General features: G+C 46.0%; 1 protein-coding gene across 1 annotated transcript; it reads left to right on the top strand.

Annotated features, from left to right (window-relative positions):
- The first annotated feature begins 177 nt into the window (after nucleotides 1–177).
- pibf1 (progesterone immunomodulatory binding factor 1) lies at nucleotides 178–19,837 on the top strand. The gene is made up of 18 exons (XM_086122283.1): nucleotides 178–1,050; nucleotides 1,400–1,500; nucleotides 1,573–1,771; nucleotides 1,841–1,960; nucleotides 2,692–2,825; nucleotides 3,041–3,149; nucleotides 3,600–3,719; nucleotides 3,801–3,862; nucleotides 3,944–4,069; nucleotides 4,141–4,239; nucleotides 9,186–9,351; nucleotides 10,397–10,547; nucleotides 10,977–11,067; nucleotides 12,919–13,021; nucleotides 14,721–14,851; nucleotides 16,074–16,158; nucleotides 18,666–18,836; nucleotides 19,681–19,837. Exons 1-18 carry the CDS (start codon nucleotides 790–792, stop codon nucleotides 19,735–19,737), a joined length of 2,286 nt encoding a protein of 761 aa, XP_085978409.1. The 5' UTR covers nucleotides 178–789; the 3' UTR covers nucleotides 19,738–19,837.
- The last annotated feature ends 1,211 nt before the right edge of the window (nucleotides 19,838–21,048 follow it).

Raw genomic sequence — 21,048 nt, 5'->3', positions numbered from 1 at the left:
TGACTTTGATCTGTTTTGATGACGTTCGCGTATAAACTGTAACATATGACAGTTGAATTTAGTATGCATAACAAACCAACATATTACACGGTGGATGAGAACAAAGTACTAAGGAGATAGTTTTGGTCGGCCATCTCAAGAAAGCCGACGAAGCGCAAACACGGCTGGTAGCAGGTAGTATCGAATCACACAGCGCCTACGTCGATTGGAGATAGTAGTGTATTTGTTGTGAAGCGCTAGAACGCACAAGTTAGCAGAACGACGCTGTGTTACTATTAACTAATAGTAGCACAGCATTTGGCCTAATAGTACGACCTCTAATTGCATATTTCTAATGAGTAAACGCTCGGCTTTCCAAACGGATAGACAAAAAGAGTTGTACTGCGCGTATATTACAACAGGGGGCACTTCAAGTATAAAGTCAACGTAAGGGTACGTTTCATCTCAGTGTATAATGAACTTATTAGCCTCGGTCGTACTTCCTCTGTTTCAACGGGAGTTTACTAATAACGAGGATATAGATACCGGCAAATAAGATGTGCCCCGGGACTTTTGTGGGACGAAGCGGGACTTTGAAAATAACAAAGTGTGTTTCTGACAGCTTTCCTCTTTATTGCGTCTCGTTTGGTGCTTACATAATATTTGAAAGAAGGTATGTAAATCCAATTAACATGGCGCGCCACTCGAGCTCGTTTCGGCCAGTTAACTTTGTCGTTCCACAACCTAGCTCTGGACATATTGACGCTTAGCTTTTTAGCATTAGCTAGCCAGTCGGGGTGGAAAAAGAACATGCCCCCAAAGAAGCCAAAGTCGAGGGCTGCCAACGTCTCCAGCTCTCTGGACCTGGAGTCGGAGGATGTCAGCCTGGAGACCACCGTGCCCACCGCCGAGGATGTCTCCTCGTCGGACGAGGTGCGGCCGGGGTCGCAGAAGCTCATCCGACAGCTGATCGAGAGGAAGGAGCTGCTTCAGAACGTCCAGCTGCTGAAAATCGAGCTTTCCCAGAAAAACCTCGCCATAGATAACATGAAGGCCGACTACATGTCCAAGGTAACTCAAGCTTTCCATTGTGTTACATCAACCTGCCATGCGTGTTTTTGGAATGTGGGAGGAAACCGCAGTACCCAGAGAAAAGCCACACAGGTACGGGGAGAACATGCAAACTCCATACAAGAAGGCCAGAGCCGGAATCGAACCCTGTACCTCTGCACTGTGAGGCTGACATGCTAAGCAGTCGATCACCGTGGCCCCTACATCTTAACCAGTTGTGCGCAAAGTTATGGACGGCTCTGAATAACGTTCATTTATTTTAAATTAGAATCATAATCTTACAATAATCAAGTTGTTTATTCTTGAGATTCTTCGTGGGTTTGAGTAGTGCTCTGTTGCTGTCCGCTAGGTGGAGGAGCTGGACGAGAGACTGAATGACGCTCTCCATCAGAAACAAGTGTTGGCGCTGAGGCTGGACAGTGAGCTGAAGCTCGCTCAGGAGGACAACAGGTGGGCGTCTGTACACCCGGAACACAGCGCTATGCTATCATCGTATTGAATATGAAACGTGTGTGTCTTCAGAAAGCAGCAGGCTCTGCGCAAGAAGGAAATGGACGAAATCCTGCTGCGGCAGCAGCAGCTGGAGGAGGCCAACCTGCAGATGCGAGAGAAGGCCGGAGAGCTGCGCCGCTCTCTCCGGGACTTGGACATGTCGCACGAGCGCTACCTGGAGCTTCGCGACCTCCCCGAAGAGACCGTGTCCATTCAGGAATTTGTTGCTGTGAGTTGCTTTGTATTCCTTTTATCGACATTTCCGACGTGTCGTTGACCACTTTCATGCTGTTTGCAGGTGCGCTTTTATGAAGCACTGACTCCGTTACGGGCTCAGGTGGCTGAGCTGAGTGTGAAGAAAGACACTTTGAGCGAAGACCTGGAGACGCAGCGGACGCAAATGAAGGCTCTGATGGAGGTACTGCACAGTGATATGGATGGATGGCTATATAGCTAGCTAGCTTGTATTTGAAATGCCATAGATGGGCTAACAGAAATCAGCATGCATGTTACAGTAACTATAAACCTTCAAACAAATGCTGCTTTAATACACAACAAACAACATGCGACAAAACAAAAGACAAAAAGAACAAAAAAGCAAGGCTGTTGAAGAGCACTTGCCGAAGGCTGCCTACTCGGGCGCCATCTTCATTAAGTGACAATGACGATTATTGAAGCTTAGTGGGGACCTTCTCTGCCTCTTCTTGCTGAAAATTACACTGCATGTCTTCCTGTAGAACTCAGTGCTGCCCAGCATGTTGCGGCACAATGTTGTACTACACTGAAAGCTCGCATTTCTAAATTCAGACTTGCTCGTATACTGTAAAAACCATAAAACCATCCGCGATATAATGGGCATGTGAACACATGAGCTAAAATACAGCAAACAAATTCCCCCTGAAGTGAGTCGCATAATTCGATGAATGCGAATTCAAAAGGTTTGGTTTCTTAAATGTGTGTGTGTGAAAACAACAGAATGCTAAGCGTTTCTTCTCCCTGCTGTTTAAGCACCGATAACGTCTTCATGGTCTTTAAATATCAAATTAAAATGATACGATGTCCCCTTTCAATCAGACTGCTGATCACAACTTGTTGACGTTTCCGGATGAGATATTTTTATCCTCTGATATGTATTCTGCGTGCGCTCAGAGCTACGAGGAGGAACGCCGTCTCCGCACGGAGCTGGAGCTAAGGAGCCAGCGACTGACGTTGGAGCTGGCTGACACCAAACAGCACATCCAAGATGGGGACTACCGGCGCGAAAACTACCCCAACATCAAACGGTGACTGACAGCTTTGAAATTGCTTGTGTGCAAATCGTGGGGGTCTCTTGAGTGCCTGTCCATCAAGTAGCAAGTGAAACAACCAAGTTGCTTGCTATCTATTTCTGAAAATGTGCCTGAGCCATCGGCCCGCCGAGGGAAGACGTAACTCTGAAGTGGCCCCGCGACAAAAAATGAATTTGACCCCCCTGCTTTATCATCATTGCGTATGTTAGCGAGCGTGACATCTTGGAGGTGGAACTGAAGGACGTGAAGAGAAGATTCGAGACCCTGAACTTGACTCACGCGGCCCTCGGCAGGGAGCGAGAGACACTCAGCAAAGAGGTGCGTCGCCCTAAGCCGAACACCAACCCAATCTTGCACCTCCTGTTTGGTTGTCTTGGTTGGTCGATGCAAAATCTTGACTGTAAAGCTCTTACGAATCAGGAGAGGAGGGGGGAGGAAAGAGGAGAAGCTGTCATAAAACAGGCCAAAATCCAGATGTTCGAGGATAAACCAGGCCAAAGGACTTGTTTTATACTTAATGTAGTTTAACCAAATGCACCACTTTTTTCTCTAACAAATGTAAATGTATTTCAGGGGGGTTTCTCCTTGAAAGCAGGCAATTTTTTAATTCCTACGACACTTAAGCATACAGATAGTTACGTTGAATTGGCATTCAGATTATGAAGGGCCCTTGGAACAGTTTCTCTCCTGTGAGGTATCCCCAAAAAGTTTGTGAGCCCCTGCTGTAGTTGACTCTCGCCTCCCTGCGTTGTTGTTTTTGCCCTACAGATGGCGACGTTGCAGCAGTCAGTGACGCTGCTGCAGAAGGACAAGGAGTACCTGCACAGGCAGAACATGGAGCTGAGCATTCGCTGCGCACACGAGGAAGACCGCCTGGAGCGCCTGCAGGTTTTTACCGTCTCGGACCATGTCGGCGCCTTACGTAATCAATCGCCGAGCCACGTCTAACTGCTGGTGTACCTGCTCCAGGTGCAACTGGAGGACACCAAGAAGGCCCGAGAAGATGCCTATGAGAAATATGTCACATCCAGGTTGAGCATCTGCTGCTTTTCAGCCTCAAGTAGCCGCACAAACACTTCATGTCATGGCCTTCTTTTTACTTTCCGTTGCAGCGATCACCACAAGTCCGAGTATGAGCGGAAGCTGAGAGATGAGCTGGAGAACATCCGACTGAAGACCGGTCAGGAAATCGATAACCTGCAGAGAACATCCAGGGAGATGTACGAGAGGGAGAACAGGTGCGGCATCCTCAAGCGTCATTGGTTCACTCCCCGTGCTCCAAGAGTCGTAACTGGTCTTCGTTGGGTAGAAACCTGCGCGAGGCCAGAGACAACGCCGTGCTGGAGAAGGAGCGGGCGTTTGCTGCCGAGAAGGATACTCAGTCGCGATACGACCAGCTTCTGGAACAGTACGTTTGACCGCACCGTGTCCGGAAAATTGCTGCTTTCTACCATCGTTACACTGCACAGGGGGTCCTTGCATCACGGCGGTCCCGACATATCAGGTTTTGACGTTTCGAATGGGGCACAATGAGCTAGATAATACAATCAATCAAAACAAATATTGACGCCGCGATTGGCTGGAGTGTCCTCCGCCTACTGCCCGAAGACAGCTGGGATAGGCTCCAGCATGCGCCGCGAGCCTTGTGAGGATAAAGCGGATCAGAAAATGGATGGATGGATGGATGTTGACTCAAATTCCATTCCATCATCCATTGAACAAGATGAAAAAGCTGCACGGAGACGCCTTCGGAGATCACGCGTTGCAGTTCTCCGCTGCTACAGTTGACTGAACCGTCCCAGTTTGAATCGGCACCAAATTGTCCACAATTATAAATGCTCACCTTCACTTATTCGTTCTTCATGAAGGGGAAAGGAAACAAATAGCTGCCTTTGGTGCTTAAGCAAACAAAACAAAGAAAATGGATGCTCACTTGGGTGTAAATCTGAAATCACGAGTCAATTTGCTACTCTTCCACAGAGGTACCACGTGTATTTGCTTTCTGCGCAAGCACCGGGATGTCTTACCCAGCAATTAACGAAGGCTCATGCTGTATATACTATATACAGTACATAGTGAGACGTAGGTGTGCCAATACATTACAAAACAACATAAGAGGAAGTTTGGACGGCAACGTGTACTGCACCTGTGCTGTTATTAATGTGACAATGTGATCTATTGTTCGAACCGGAGCTTTTCATTCATTCAAAGCCTTTATTGACTGCTCCATGCATTTCTCGGTTTCCTATTGGCGGGAGACTGACACGGGGCGAGAGGCGCGGTCCGCACCACTCGCAGGGCACAAATAGGCAAACGACCATTCAAACTCATATCTCGGATGAACCTGAAGTGCATGTTTTGGGAATATGGCAGCAAAGCAAAGTAGCTGGGGAGAACCCACACAAGCGAGATTTGAACCGAGCTCCCCTGTCAGTGATGCAGGTGTGCCAACCACCAGCACGCCATGCTTTGACAATGCTTTGTCACAAAATATCTGATCACGGTTGGCGTTGCCTGTTTTTTTTTTTGTTTGTTTGTTTGTTTTTAATTTATATTTATGTTTTTAATAGGAAGCATTTATTATAACAGGCTGTTTCCATTTAAGTGTTAGTCAAAACTAACTTGTGATGGCTTCCACTGTAGATACAAACCCAGATCTCCTGACAGTGAGGCAGACGCGTCAACCACTACTACACCATGCCGCCTCACTAGTTCATAGATTTTCAAAAACACCTCATTTCATGAAAAAAAAAATGTCCGCCTAATTCTGTGACTATTTCCCACCTGACTGTAAACCTGATGAGAAATTAATAAAGCCTTTTTTTGCTTTTTTTTTTGTTTTTACCAACAAGCTACAATATGATGACAGCTCAGTCATTTTTCATACCTCTCAGGGTCAATGAAAATTAAAAGTAGGATTTTTGATGCCTCTTATGCATTGCCTCGTTAAATCACTCACGCAAGCATGTTGGCAAATATCAGCGGGCCCACTTTCGCTGCTGACGGTAAAAGTCAGTGTGAAGGTCACTTCCTGCTTGTGGTTGAAACATCAGAAAACCTATGAGAAGATTTGCCTGAGGACGACACTTAGTGTCAAAAAAAACTCTGAGCCAGTCAGTGCAGTTTTTTTAATGTTGTTGTCTCACAGGCTGCGACATATTTCACATTCATTTTAAATGTCTAATTATTCTCACGTTGCGTAATTAGCCAGGCAGCCTTCCTGAGTTCCACAATGCAAACATAGAGAACATGACTATAAGGAGCGGCTGACATGCACGCAGTGCCTGCTTGATGCCAGCCTGCCCTGTGTCATGTCTGAAGGCTATCATTAGTGCGTGCTAGTGCTTTGATTTTGCCGTTTCTGACGTAAGACGAAGCAGCGGGGTCAAAAGTCACACCAAAGTCACTTCAGGTGACTGCAGGCAGTCGCCGGGCTCTCCTCGGGGAAGGAAATACTTACAGTGCAAGTAAAGAGAAAGTAGCCACATTAGATTGACTGTAGATGTCAACTATTCCAGTGTTTTCTAACCAAGGTGGCAAGGCAGGTATTTTATGTAACCCCCCCCCCCCCCCAAAACAAGTCACAGCCCAACACTAAAAATAAATATAAATGAAGTGGAAATGCAGGTTAATTATGGCTCATTTATCATTTCAAGTAAGAGCATTTAATTGTGCCTTTCACCGGCACAGATAAATGAACAAAAATATACATTGTAGAAAATTAAGTATCATTAACACCGCGTTGCTCTGATGTGTCGACCAAACGAATGCATAGTTTATTTTGGAAAACACATTAGACTTCTTTTTTTTTTCCGCTCACATTTTCCACCCTTTGTCTCACAATCAAAGGAAGGTTCACACCCTTTGTGTATGTGTACATACGTATGTAGAACAAGAAAATGTGGTCCAGAGTATGTCAACAATTTAAAGTATGTCCAATCTTTATTTCATATTTGACTTGAACTATAGTCTGTAAAATAGGCTATAAATGTCACACACACACACACACACACACAGCAGCAGCAGCAGCAGTAGTGTCCCTGTCTCCAGGCTACTACTACATGCTTGTCATTTCTCCAGATCCAAACCACCAGCTGTTGGTCTTACTTTCCATACACACACACACAAATGTACATCGACACAGACAGACTCACTCTCCCTTACGCTCTCTCTCTTTGCCACGATTGCATTCCCGCCACGCATCGCAAGCCAGCAACGACAGATGCTAGCCACAAGCCCTTAACCCCTAACCCCACGCATGCCCCTATTTTTGGGGCAAAGAATGAGGCGGACGAGCTTGAAATGGCGTCAGATGAGCGTAGCGCGGGCGGGCCGCTTCGCCACACCGCAGAGTAGTTTCGGTCACCGGCTCATTCGGGTTCAAAAACGCCGTTTCCAGCCCGTAAGACTGTCGGAAAGTCCGGGATTCTCCGCGTCGAGGCGCGCGCCAAAATCTCGTTTGAAGGGATGAAGGAATAACCCGACACACGCGAGAACATTCGCATGAAGTCATTCCTCGCATCTCGATTGCAGGCCGGCATCAATAAAGGAGGACATAAAACGTCGACCATGTGCACTTGTCCGTCACGTCGCGCGTGCACGGCTCGGGCCGAGAGCGCTGCGCGGATGATGAAATCCTATCAGGTCAGCTGTAATCGGGAGTTATTAATATTGTCCAAAGCAACCTCTGCGGCTCGAGGAAGCAAACGCGCGCATCTCCCCCCACCCCCGTCCGCCTTTCACTTGAAGAGCTGCTTTGTTATTTTTATCGGAGGCGTAGCGCACACGCTACTCAACAAGTTGGGGCTCTTTGGTGATATTTAAAGAGTAAACCCTTAAAATGCTAAATTTAACATGAACTTTTTGTTGAAAATACAGATGGCCCAACTGTGCAAATGACTTTTTTCACATTGCTGTTGCCTAACGAGGAGCCAAACCACAAAATTCACCAAAGGCGTTTGAGCCATGTGACTCGACCGAGACATTTCTGCCTCCATTAAAATTGGTGTTTAGGACCAATTAAGGTGTTATGCGGTTCACGTAACAACACTTAGACGACCGATCGAAAGCCACTGGCAATTGTGAGGCTTCTGTTCTCAGAAAGAAGTGGCCGCCGAGCTCGTAGTGTTGCAGAGTGCCAGCCGATTGCAGTAGGAACTGGAGGACTCAGAGAGGCATAGAGTTGGATGACTTGAGTAACGTATCGGTTTGTTCGTGGCTCCAACACCTGTTGTGAATGTTGCCATTCAGCTCCTTGTGGGAGGACGGCTGGACGCGTGCATCGGGTCGAGAGGTTCACCTTCATTCTGGCTTCATGTAACCTGAAGCCCGAGTATCCAGAACGAGTCGTTTACGTCGCTTCGCTTTTACATCTCCGGTGCGCTCGAATCCAAAAACATTTTTCCCTGACAACTTAATTCAATTACCGTAGATCATAGGTGTCAAACTCGAGGCCCGGGGGCCAAATCTGGCCCGCCACATCGTTTTATGCTGCCCGTGAAAGCCAATCAAGCATGTCAACTTCCATGATGCTTCCTAAAATCTGTACCAAAATTTAAAATAAATAGGTGAAGAAATTATGATTCTTGACTTCTTTTATTTGGTTTCACAGTCATAACGGCCCTGCAAGGGAAATGGCAACTACAGTGTGGCCCGTGACAAAAATGTGTTTAACACCCCTGCTGTACATGAATGAACTTAGGAAGCAATACGAGCTCATCTTTTTTTTAATTTTTTAGATGGTACGCAAGATTTAAGGCTTTGCGTGCCAACTTGCAAGTTCACGGGCTACGGCACTTTTCACTCCAAATTGTGTGATCTGAGAACACAAGGTCCCGCCATTTCGCTCTCATTAGGTTGCCTGTGCCGACTGCCAAACGCAATCACCGAACATCAAAAGAGGCCAAGCATCGCTGTGGGCGCTTCTCTTCATTCTGACATTTGAAGACTCGGCAGTCCTGTTGAGCAACAGCGCACTTGCCAAGTGGTGTGTTTTTGAAAGAGAAGCGGATGATTACTCCCCTCATGGCTTTTAATGATTGAAGATGCTATCTTGTGAATCACCGTATTTTATTGTGTCTACCAGACAGACAGATCCGTAGTAGTTGTTTTCACTTTATAGCTCGTCGATTGCAACATCGAAAAGTGTTGGCGATAGGTGGAGAGGAGCGTGTTTTTACACTGCCTGTAAAAACCCGTTTTCGTGCCATTCCCTGATTTTGAAAAACTGTTGTTCAAAATGTTTGAACTAGTGCGCGGCCCCCATGACGTCACGCTTCAATTTCGAACATCCAAATGCTTCAGTGCGCAAAAGTCATGCAAGTTCTTTTGCGGTCCCCCTTTCCCGCCCGGCAGGTTTCGCCAGCTGCAGCTCGGCACCGACAGCAGGGTCGCGCAGTTATCCAACCAGACCAAGCTGCACTCCTTCGAAGCCGAGCGCGCTCAGCTGATGAAGGAAGAGACGGACAAGGCTCTGGCCCAGTGCCAGGTGGAGTGTGAGAAGCTGCGCAAAAAACTGGAGGTACTCCCAAAAAACATCACAGAGTCCCCTCAGCGGAGACTGTAACTTTTGGTCCATTCAGTAGGACTCAAAGTCAGGTATTCGCCGTCCGGGCTGTAACGTTACACAGATGAGCAGCCGCCCCATTTTTGTCTGAAAGTTATTCTCCCTCATCCACCGTTGCTATGTTTTTTTTTTTTTTCTGCCAACCTGTCAGCGGGGCTTCGTCATCAAGACACAATTCTTTCAACACTCTCGCAACACTTTTCGTTTTAGTCATCAGACAGCACTCACGATAGCTCCTTGGTTTTTTTTTTGCCTTGCGCGCTTGCCTCCCAGCGGTTCTCAGGAAAAAGTAATTAAGAAGAGCCAAGAAAACTGAAAAGAAAGTCATAGATCATCTTTTGATGTGAGACGGCTGGCGACTAGCTCGCTGGGTTTTCTTGTTGTTTTCAAACACAAATCGCGCGGCGCTAGTGACCATTTTTGTACATCAAGTATGGGGACTAAATAACATTTGAGGGGTTGCTCGGAAACAGTTTTTCCTTCTATTGCACGGGCTGTGTTCTACATCCGCCATCTCAATAAATTGGAATATTGTGGAAAGTTTATTTCCGTAGTCCAATCACAAAAACACCAAATCCGCCATCTCAACAAATTACGGTACACTAAAACAAATGGTTACGATTGAAAATAGGTGGTAGTCCTCCTGAAAATTATTTTCCTGTGACTATTGAAAAGTGAAATAAATGAACTCGTCAATGATATTAGAATTATTGGGGGTACGCTATGCACTGTAATCCAACATATTTTGTTGGTCAAATTAAGTCCCATTTTTAGTGCATCAAGTGCGATATAGTGCACCTCTTGTGCACAAGTTCTACATTCTTATAAAGATTTCCAACTTTCTGTTTCTGTATTTTCGTGAGAATTTAGTTGAATTTTGAACATAAATTACAATTAAAAACAACAACAACATAATACCCTAACATTTGGTGACCACTGAACCGAAATGCACAATGGAAGCAGAGTATCAGTTTCTTCTTTGTTTCCACCTCTGCGGCAGGTTTTGACGCAGGAGTTTTACAGGCTGCAGACGTCATCAGAGAAACGCACGACGGAGCTTCACGCTCAGAATGCCGAGCAGGCGTCCCGACTGGAGACGTACGAGAAACTGGAGCAGGAGCTGGACCAGGTCACCATGCAGGCTGCTGAAAGTGAGGCCGCTCACTGGTTGTCATCGGTTGCCGGACAGGCACACTCGTTAGATTCGGGGTTAATCTGAGGCACGTTGAATGGTGTTAGCTGTGTTCTGACTCCGACTTAACACGAGGAGAGGGTGATTGGTGACTACTGAACACAGACACGTCCTCAGTTTTAGAGGGTGTGCACACTTATACAACCACATGCTCTCAGTTGTTTATTTTTGCTTCTCATTTCTGAAAGATGTCTTTTTTTTTTTTTTTATGAGTAATGCCCGGTCACGTCAGTGGTGGAGGGGAAAAGAAATTCAAAGGATTTATCTTGGCTTCATTTGTATATCGCAAAAACCTGGCGTGTGAACAGGGGTGTGTAGATTTTCTATATCGACCGTACGTTCAACAATCTTTGCTGACGAGCTCGTGTTTGCTTTGGTGTCTGTCCAGTCGAGAACGAGGAGGAAGCAGAGAGGGTCCTCTTCTCATACGGCTACGGAGCCAACGTTCCCACCACGGCAAGAAGGAGACTTCAGCAGAGGTACGGACCCTGAGGCACACCGCACACAGCTGGGAATATCCACACAAAGAAAACAGAAACGTGCACAATAACACACTGCGCATTGCTGCGACAGTGGAACTTCTTCTCCTTGTTTAGACAGTTTCCTCACCTGGAATAAATGACATCAGCAAATGCATATTTGCGTGCTAAAGTCTTCGCATAGCATAAGGGCAGTTCGAACCTTCCGGTTTTGTGTTTTCTTCTCTGACTTGAAAAGGCGTACACAACTCAATTCACAACAAACAGCATGATGGCGGATAGTGAGCAAGTCTTCAAAAGAGGCATCAAGCTGTTTCAAGCCACTCCCAGGTGCAGTTTACTTTCAGACTATTCATAAAAGACAGCTTTGGCTTATTTCAAAGTGCCACGGTTGGGCCGTTTTGAAGATTTTTCTACCTGTTGCTCAACTAATAATATAGGACAAGGTGTTGTTATACATTCAAATGTGCTGCTTGTAATTCATCTGTTCATTGGTCTAAGTGTCAAGGGAACAAAAAAAGGGTTCTTTTTTATGGTATCTTTTTAAAATTTAATTAGTTATCAGATTTTTCTTCTGCCGCGTATCCACATCGGCCTCAAAAAACATATGTCAGGTCCTAGATTTATGCTTCTAGCAATTGATATTTGAACCCAAATGGCACATCGCCAGAACGTAGACATGCAATCGAAAAATACCTGCATGCGTGTATTCTTCATCACCTGTGGGAAAAAAAAACGATTAACAGTTGTCGTGAAGCTCTTACACTGCCCCTGGTGTCTAAGTTGCAAACACCAGAGGGAGCCCCAATGAATTCATCGAACTTGAATTCGTACATCCTCTTTAAATTGTTTATTTTATTTTATTTTATTTTTTAATGAAGTGCAATATTATCGAATACTATAAAGCAGATTTGTGTTTTACTTTGGCAAAGGCTGGAACAGATTGATGGCATTTCCTTACATTTCACTGGAGGGAGATGATTTGAGATCAGTTTGTTTGAAGTTACGGAAAGAATTAAACTGATACCTCAAGGCACCGCGGTAGTGCAAAAGAACACTTTTCAAGATGCAAGTTCATCCATCAAACATGTTAGCCCAGTGAGTCCCAGGCCACACGTGTTATGCTCGAATCCCTTGAGGTATGAGGTTTTCCTTTTCTCATGCAAAACTCCAAATAACTCAATAACACCGCGATCGGTACAAATCAAATCCGTGACCTCGTGTCGTCTTAGCAACTCGTGTCGGCTTGCATCACCCTGAGAACAGCCACACACACACACTCACACACACACACACACACACACACACACACACGTGTCTATTTATCTTTGCATCGTTTCTCACTGAAAACATGACTTTATTCAAGCAGAGTGAGTTGCTCCTTTGTGTGCCAGGTGACAAAGTGCTTCCTCTAGCCCTCGTGTTTGCAGTGGCATTAAACCTGCCCGGGTGGATGACAGCCTTCATACCAGCACAAATTCCTCTTGACTTTTTCTCTTCTCATTGCCAAATGTCGACGTCTGGCTGTGTGATATACTGCCATCATCTGCACATAGGCACCGTGACTCCCCCCCTCGGTCCCGCCCCCGCCTCGCCTTCTACTACTCACTGTGTTGCGACTTGTATTGCATGTGTGTGTCCTGAATGTGTTTTGATAGTCCGTGCGCACTTTTTTGGTAGTCAACACAAGTGGCGAAAAAAGTTCATATTGATCTCATCTGTCATGGTTACATAACCCATGAGGGAAATACTGAAGTAACACTAGTGGTAACTTGCAGTGTTTTGGAATTTTTTCCTCACTCTTTGTATGTGTGTGTGTGTGTGTGTGTGTGTGTGTGCGCGCGCTCGCAGTGTTCACCTGGCCCGCAGGGTGCTCCAGCTGGAGAGGCAGAACACATCACTGAGGAAAGACTTGGAGAGACACCAGTCCCAAACAGGCCAGATATCCGAGGAGGTAAACACCGAGCGAGGCGCTTACGGAGTTCACTACATTGAGCTGCATGTTGGTTCGCAACTTTCGCGCCTTTGTGTCCACACCTCCACTTTCCTAACTTGGTCTTCCAACCCCCACGCGGGCATCACGGAGATTCCCCAGAGCCTAAATGGTTTTCTACGAATGTTTTGATGGCATAACAGTTCTCACACTGCCATGCACGCGGTCTCCTCTCCCGTCATCTTCCCACTCGCCCTCGTGGCATCGCAGTGGCCCGCCGCCACTGGTATTGAAATTAGTCTGGCACACCGTAATGGGGCCTGTCACGAAAATGCCAAGATTTTGTTTGGCGGCAAACACAACAGCGAAGGCGAGAAAGTGTGAGAAGCCGGGAGTGGTAGTGCCTGTCTGTCACAATTGTTGACTCAGAGGGAAAGCAGGGCCGCAAACCGTGACTGCGGCGGTCTTATCCTCTCTCAGCATGTCGACGCACCAATCACGGAGGCTTATAATGTTTTGTTGTGTTGATTGTGTAGATGTGCAAAGTGGAGACTTGAATTCAGGGGTGTGTCCATGCTCGCACGTCCCATGCTCGTGCTGCAATTTGAAAGTCAATGTCAGGCTGAATTTTTTTTTTTTTTTTTTTTCCTTTGTCGAGTAAATTATTTGGAAAGCTTTTCGAGTCGCATGAGGGTTGAGAGTAACTAGGCGGGGCCCCACTTGAGGCTAAATAAACCAGCCATTCACCTGTCAGCAAAGACTGACTGGCATTCATCAGGAATACCTTATGATTCACTGACTGTGAAAGCAGCGCGTGAAAAATTACAGTTTCTCTTCTCAGAAAAGCAAAGGGTGTAAGCCACCTCGTCACCCACACATACGCCCTGATGAGCTTTGCTATTGTCCTCAACCTCCCACCCACTTCACCATGCCCTCCCACCCTCTTTTGCTCGCCCTCTTGTGGGCTGTAAAAGTGGTTTAATGTGTAACAAACAGACTTTATCTGTTTCCCCTCCCCAGATTTTAGGCCAGATAGCAAATGAACACAAGAGCACCGCGACGCCGCTCTTGCCATTCGCCGCCTCGTCAATTCAATCCGTTTCGGCTTCCTCATCTACTGCTGGTTCATATCACAAGTCAGCTGAGCTACAAATATCTGGACATTAGTCTTGCACGAAGCTGTGCACGAAGGCTCAGCAAAGCCGATCGTGCCTCGGGAAACCAAAGTAACTGTGGACATGATGTTGGTTCATCAAGTTGGAGCCATCCGACTGGGAACTGTGACATCATTTCTAGCATAATGCATTCATGGAGAGTTGCGTCTGGGAACCCTTCGCTCATAGTCTCCGTTCCATAGTCCCCCCCCCCAAAAACTGTCCCCGGATGGAGGCAATTTAGGGAAGGGGGATTCCTAACGGCTCGGCCGTGGCCCAGAATTATGCAGCGTTTGGCAGAATGGGAAGCAAAACATGAAAATCCAGTCCAGACTGCTCACCTTATCAATCACTTTAAAGGGGCCTTGTGTGATATTTATACAAGGCCCCTTGAAATAAAGCTAAGTACACACTTAAATCCCGTTTTGTTTTGGGGGGTTTTTTTTCCCCCTTACACCCACTGCGCTAGTTAACAGTGGACAGCACGCATTACAACGCCGGCGCAGCTCGAGCCAAATAATTCCGACTGTGATATGCCGCGCTGGAGCTGACTGATTTCTGTGCAGTTGTGCGCGGCCAACCAGCTGCTGGAGCAGACGCAGCAGCCCTACAGCTACCTGATCGAGACGGTGAGACACAAGGACGGACAGATCAACACCCTCAAGCAACGCGTGGCTTCGCTGGAGGACGACGTCACGTACGCGCGCACTCTCTCATGCATACGCGCACCCTCCACCATATATTGGCGCACCTTTTCATTTGTGGCAATTAGCTCGATTTCATTTGTTCCACTTGAAAAGACTCCGATTGGGAGTAGTCCATCTCTCCCATCCCTTGGGTGGAAATGCTCCTTTGTTTATTTGTCCCCTCTAATTGGGCAATAACCAGTCCAGGGGGTCACTTCCCATCTTTTAAAAAAAAAAAAAAAAAAGAGGAGGTATTTGGTGACATCTGTTACATAAGCAGGCCTCGAGGCTGCACTACTCTCAAGTCGCTTTCGGGTGACGTGGCAGAACGGAAGGCGAACTAGTTAGCACGTCGGTTCACTGTTGATTGCGCGTCGTGGAATGTCACATGACTGTATTACAGTGGCATCATTTGAATGCTCTACTTTTATTGCGCCTACGTTGTGGCTGCCAGCACCAATGCCAAATTCTCAGGAAGCGGGGGGGTGGGGGTCACAGAATCCACGTCGCTTGAGGTCCAGTGTCCAATTTCCACAGTCCGTCGTGCTTTGGGGTGCCGTGGCATCTGCTGCTGTTGGTCCTTTGTCGTTCCTGAAGTCCGAGGTCAACGCAGCCGTCGACCAGGAAATTTTAGAGCACTTGATGTTTCCTGCTGCTGACCTGTTCTGTGGAGATGCAGATTTCATTTTCCAGCAGGACTTGGCGCCTGCACACAGCACCAAAGCTATCAGTACCTGGTGTAAGGACCATATGGTCTTCCTGTTCTTGACGGGCCAGAAAACTCCCCTGACCTTAACGCCCAGAGAAAATCCGTGGGCTATTGAATGTGTCCGTTGCACACGTTTTGAATCGAATGACTGAAATAAATCAACTCTTTCGTGTTATTCTTATTTTTCAACCTGTACATGTTCGACAGTTGCCTTGGGAGCATGTTTGACATTTATGCGGGGGTCGTAGTCCATTCACGTCTTCCTAAACGTTCATCCTACCTGTGTCATTAGAATGATGACGCATGCAGCGTAGTTTGTGAGCAGACTTTTTCTGCACCGTTCCTAATCAGACCCCACCCTGATACCAAAACAAAAAAAAAAAAGCCACCTCCGGATGAAGTGAATGGCGCACAATTGCAGTTTGCCCTGACTCACTCTTAGTCATCCTCACACTGTCTGACTCGTTTCATAAATTGACCGCTGTCATGTTATCTTTTTAACGTTCGCGCCCTTGTGTCAGCAGTTCTCTGAGGAAAGAGCGGACGGCTCTTCTGCAGGTGAAGAACAACATGGCCGCCGATTTGGAGCGGCTCCTCAACCATCGGGAGGTACTTGTGATGATGTCCCTTCCTTCAAAAAAAACACAATCATAGACGCCGAGTTTAAAATTGCCCGTATTCACCATTTCAACCCTAAATACACCCACAAAGCACGGCGATTTTTCTGATACGAGTCTCCGATAATGTTGATTTGTTTTTTCGCCCTCGACTTTATTTCCGATAAACCTGGAGGCTGTTTTTCCCCATATCACAACTTTGTTCTCATATCATTTTATAATGCTGCCACATAATATTATGACTTCACTTTTTCTTGTAAACTATATTCTTAGAACAATACATATTTTTTCTGATAATATAACTTTATATATAATTATAACTTTTGGAATAAAACCTCTCTTTGTTTTTGAGACATATTTAGGCCTGCCATGCGACTGGAGGCTAATGTTGGTTATGATGATGGTACTTCAAGAGCTAACTCTTTTTTTGATGTTAGAACTCGCCGTTAAAAGTTTGAGAGCCACTGCCTTAGAGAAAATTGACTGTTCCGTACAATTAACGGCTCAAAGTGCATCGGCAACTGTCACTCGCTATTGCGTTTCACCCCAACGCACACGCACACGCACACTTCCCTGAAGCGGCAGCATATATGAAGCTCGCTCGTAAAATGCAAATTTCGGCGGAGGAGCTCGCCTGCCTGTCAAACGTCTACTGATACCTTTTGTCACGCCGCTGTTCGCCGCCACGACAGCTCGTGACTCTACGGCTAGCTACTCCTCACCGAGCCTGGTGGCTTATGAGGCGCTACATCAGCAGTACAAAAATCTGCGGCTACGCCCCAATTAGTATTTTTCGTCAGATAGTTATTTTTTCACGGGGGGTAGAAAAAAAAGGCGCAAGCAGGTGAACGGTGAGAAGCGAATCAGCCTTGGGAGTATCGTGAATTTCTTCCCCATTGCTGTGTTTTTCTGACAAATGTCAACGGGCCAAAAAGCTTCACATTTCCATCAAAGGCCTCAAAACAACAAAGCACTGATTAAGCCTGTCGTGCCTGTTTGCCTCTTTTCACTCTGCGGGAGTCACATTTAAAACAAACGTTGAGGTTTTCACACCAGACGAGTTCTCTCACTGTGTTGCAACAATTCCTTTACGATTATGTGCGCGTGCGTGCGCGCGCGCGTGAAAACAGGTCTCCCCGCCACCCCCACCCAGTGCTTGCTGTATGAAGTATGTGCCCTGTCACGGACAGCTGTTCGTCCGCCTGCCTGTTTGAGATGCCACCGCAGCGTGCGTGTGCGCGCGCGCCCCGTTGCTGCGTGTGTGTGTGACATGCCAGGGCTCATGTCCTCAGGGGTGATAAATAGAACAGCAAAATGGATCAGAGTCCACCCTCCTGCACCAAACACGATCCTTGAAGCTCGTTCGAGCCCCGGGGTCGCCTTGAAGTGCTCTTTCTCGACCACTGATTGGCAACCACATAAGTGCGCCATGAGAGATCATCGGGCGCGCTGTGGGAAATGATCCCATTTTCAATAATAGGTCCGAAAATTATTCTTTACTCGCGACAATGTTTCTTGTTCAGGTATGTCGGTGCTTTATAGTGACAGGCGGAGCAATTAAGTGCTCTTTCAGTTGATGGCAGAAGGTACAATCCACCTGCCTGTTGCCATTCATACAACCGGATAACACAAATAAATAGGCCCGCGATTTACAATGAATGAGAACATTTGTGCGTAAATTGAGACATCCTTATTTGAATAGAAACGGTTTGTTTATCGCCGTGGGCAGGGGACCTTCTAGGCCCATCTGAAATGGATACAAATCTGCCATACAGAGACCACATGGAGAAAAAAAATACTAAAATAGTTTGAGACATTTATGTTTTTTTAAAGTCTTCCTCAGCAGCTGTTCTCACTCTCTTGCTCACACAAAATATGCTTGCGTCATGTTGTTTGTTTGTCACTCCCAGTTGAAGTTTTACTGTAAAACGGGCACATGAAACATTTCAAAATCAAAATGTTCATGAAAACCATGTAACTTATTCTAATGCTAACATGCAATGTGGAGATGCCACAGACTGACTGACATTTTGGTATTCACATGCATTTGAGCAAACTGCTACTTGAGCAACACAAAACAGACAAACAAAGCCCTCAACAATACACAAAGTCAATTCTCTCTGCTTTTTGAAGTCAACGAACATGACTGGAAGTTAGTTGGGGACCTTCTCTGCCTCCTCTTGTTGCCGTCCGTTACGCTGCATCTCTTGCTGTGACCTCTGTGCTGTGCGCCTTGTTGCACCACAACGTGTTACGACACGAAACGTGTGCAACTCTAAAATTCCGGCTAAACGTGTAAAAACTCATTTAAAAACACTACTGTATGTACTGTAAGTTTTTTAAAACATTTTTTAGATGATGTGCCATGTTTCCCCCCCCAGTGTAAAATATGCGCCTTGACTTAATAAAGGTTGGGATACACTGCTTTAGGCAAATAGTTCCGATCCATAAAAAGACACAATATGAGGTCAAACACGTCGCCCGCATGTGATCCCGCAGGAGTTAGCCATGATGAAACAGGTGCTGATCAGCATGCGCTCCCAACAAGAAAACGCCCTCAGCCCCTTGGAGGCGGACAAAGCCAAGCCAGGGACCGCCGGATCAGGCAAGAAGTCGGACAGCGAGCCCGCCAAGGACGAGTCGCCCGGCAAACCGAAACCTACCGTTTTTGTAAGTGTCGGACGAGGTGTGAGTCTCATCTCCTCAACCGAGGCAAGAGAGAGACACTCGGTTGGCAGGGAGAAGGGGGGGGGGGGTTGTCGGTTGGGTCTCATTCGAGCAACAGTTGTGAGAGAGTCCCAAATTTATAGTCAAATTATCCCTCCTGTTGCAGAAAAGTGGAGGTGAGACATTCATCACTTATCCGGCTTTATGATTGTGTTGATTTGTGGTTGACATACTGGTGCATCCGAACAAATTAGAATACTGTAGAAAATGTCACTCCTTCCAGTCAATACAAAATGTGAAACTCAACGCTGTAAATCCATACAGATGACGAGAAACAAGAAAATGCTGTCAGGAGGCCAGTTTCTAGTCAAGCTCGATCGTAAGACATGTTTTTAACATGTTTTATGGTGACTTTTTGGTTTTAATGTAGAATCGTCAAAATTCCCAAAGAGAATCGTGAAATCATTTCACTGTTTCACTTTTCAAATTGAACTACTAAAATAAACTCCCATTTCTCCTCGCTTTTCTAATTTATTGCGATGTGTGTGAAATGTGAGTACAGTATAATGTAAGAAGAAATTGTATCAATTGAATTTATATAAAGACAGGTCGGTAGCTAGCTAGCTAGCCAGCCAGCTAGCTAGATAAAAAAAATGTGGATTTTTTTTTTCTTTTTTTGCCACATACCTGTTTATCTACCGTTTGAAACAAGATACCTGTACCATCACCTAATTATTTGAAACTTTTTGGATAACCACCCAAAAAACTGTCATTCAACTTTTTTAGGTAACCACACACAAAAAAAATGTCATGTTCTTAATCAAAATGTCCTCCGTTTTATTTGCAGACAAAAAGAGAAGCTCCTGATTGGTTCCAAAAAGTCAAGCAGAAGCCCCCAAAATGACTCATTTGTGGAGGTTTTTTTGTTGTTGTTGTTCTTTTGTTTCTTAATCACATTAAAATGTTTTGTCATAATTTTTCTAATCTATAAACATTTTATGGGATTTGGAATAGTCGCGACTGGTTGTTCTCCCACACAGTCAGATTCTCCTCAGGTAACACATTGCTCGTAAAAGTGCCCAAGTATTCTTTTTTCCTGGCACACGTCGCTGTTATTGTGCTCATCCATCTTCTCATCGCTTGCCTTCCACATTATTCTTGAATTGGATGATTGGCATATTTTACATGACCTCATAGTATAAAAGGGAAAGCCACCTGGTAGTTAGGAGTTCAGTGCAGCTGCTGTTGCACATTGATTATTCTGCACGGTACGTTGCTGAACAACAGTGCCGGAATTCCTTCCTTGGTTCCCCGCCAGTTTGCAGTCCTTTTTTTTTTTTTTTTAATTTTACATTCTCGTCCGCTTTTGACTCTTACTCGGTCATGCCTGCGCTAATCTTCTAGCTAAACCTAAGAATTGGCTGGCATCCTCCTGGATTTTGCATCAACGCTGACAGACGGGCATTCGTTTGTTCTGTTTCTTCTGAGGGAAAAATATTGTAACTGTGTGTCATCGTGGCTCTTTCCAAACTTAAGCAAAACAATAAATGTGAGGCGGGATTGGCACATCTCCGCACTCGCTTTATCACTGGCCAAACACTGAACACCTCTGATGGATAGATTGATGATAGATAAGTGCCAAATGCTTATTTATTGCTTCTCGCTCAACCTCTGGCAGCTGCTAGCGGTTGAGCCGCACTGTGTTTGTTTACACAATACCATACCAATGGTCCGTAGCCATTCATGTGAATACAATTGCCATCGTACCTCTCGTAAAATGTTTGCCGGTTCGAGGTTACGAGTGTAAAAAAAAAAAAAAACAGTTTGCCAGTAGCTTAAGAATACGCTGTCACCAGGAGGCAGGCTCAGTTACCGCCGTACTTCAGGTTTTCCATTGATTGTTGATTGATTGCGTCATCGTCATACTGTCCATTCAAAATCAGGGTACGTGTTTTCGGTAGAAACGAAACTCCGGCGTACACCGATGACTTTCAACAACAACCAAAAAACTTTTTTACGGACTCGAGGCACCGCTGCGAACGTCTTAGATGTCATTTCTCCCCAATTGAAACGCGTTGCACTTCAATTCCCTCGTGTAAAAAATGATTTGTAATTCGAACGCGGAAAGGTTCGTTCCACCTTGATTCACCCTTGCGGCTGCGCGTCGTTAATGTGTTTCGACAGCGAGTTCAGGGCGGTGGCCGCGTTGAATGAG

Source organism: Hippocampus guttulatus, chromosome 10 (assembly GCF_054856545.1).
Source record: "Hippocampus guttulatus isolate MCC_2025c chromosome 10, RoL_Hgut_1.0, whole genome shotgun sequence".
NCBI lineage: Eukaryota > Metazoa > Chordata > Actinopteri > Syngnathiformes > Syngnathidae > Hippocampus > Hippocampus guttulatus.
Note: the sequence above shows the minus strand (reverse complement) of the source record. Positions and strands in the feature narration are given on the sequence as shown.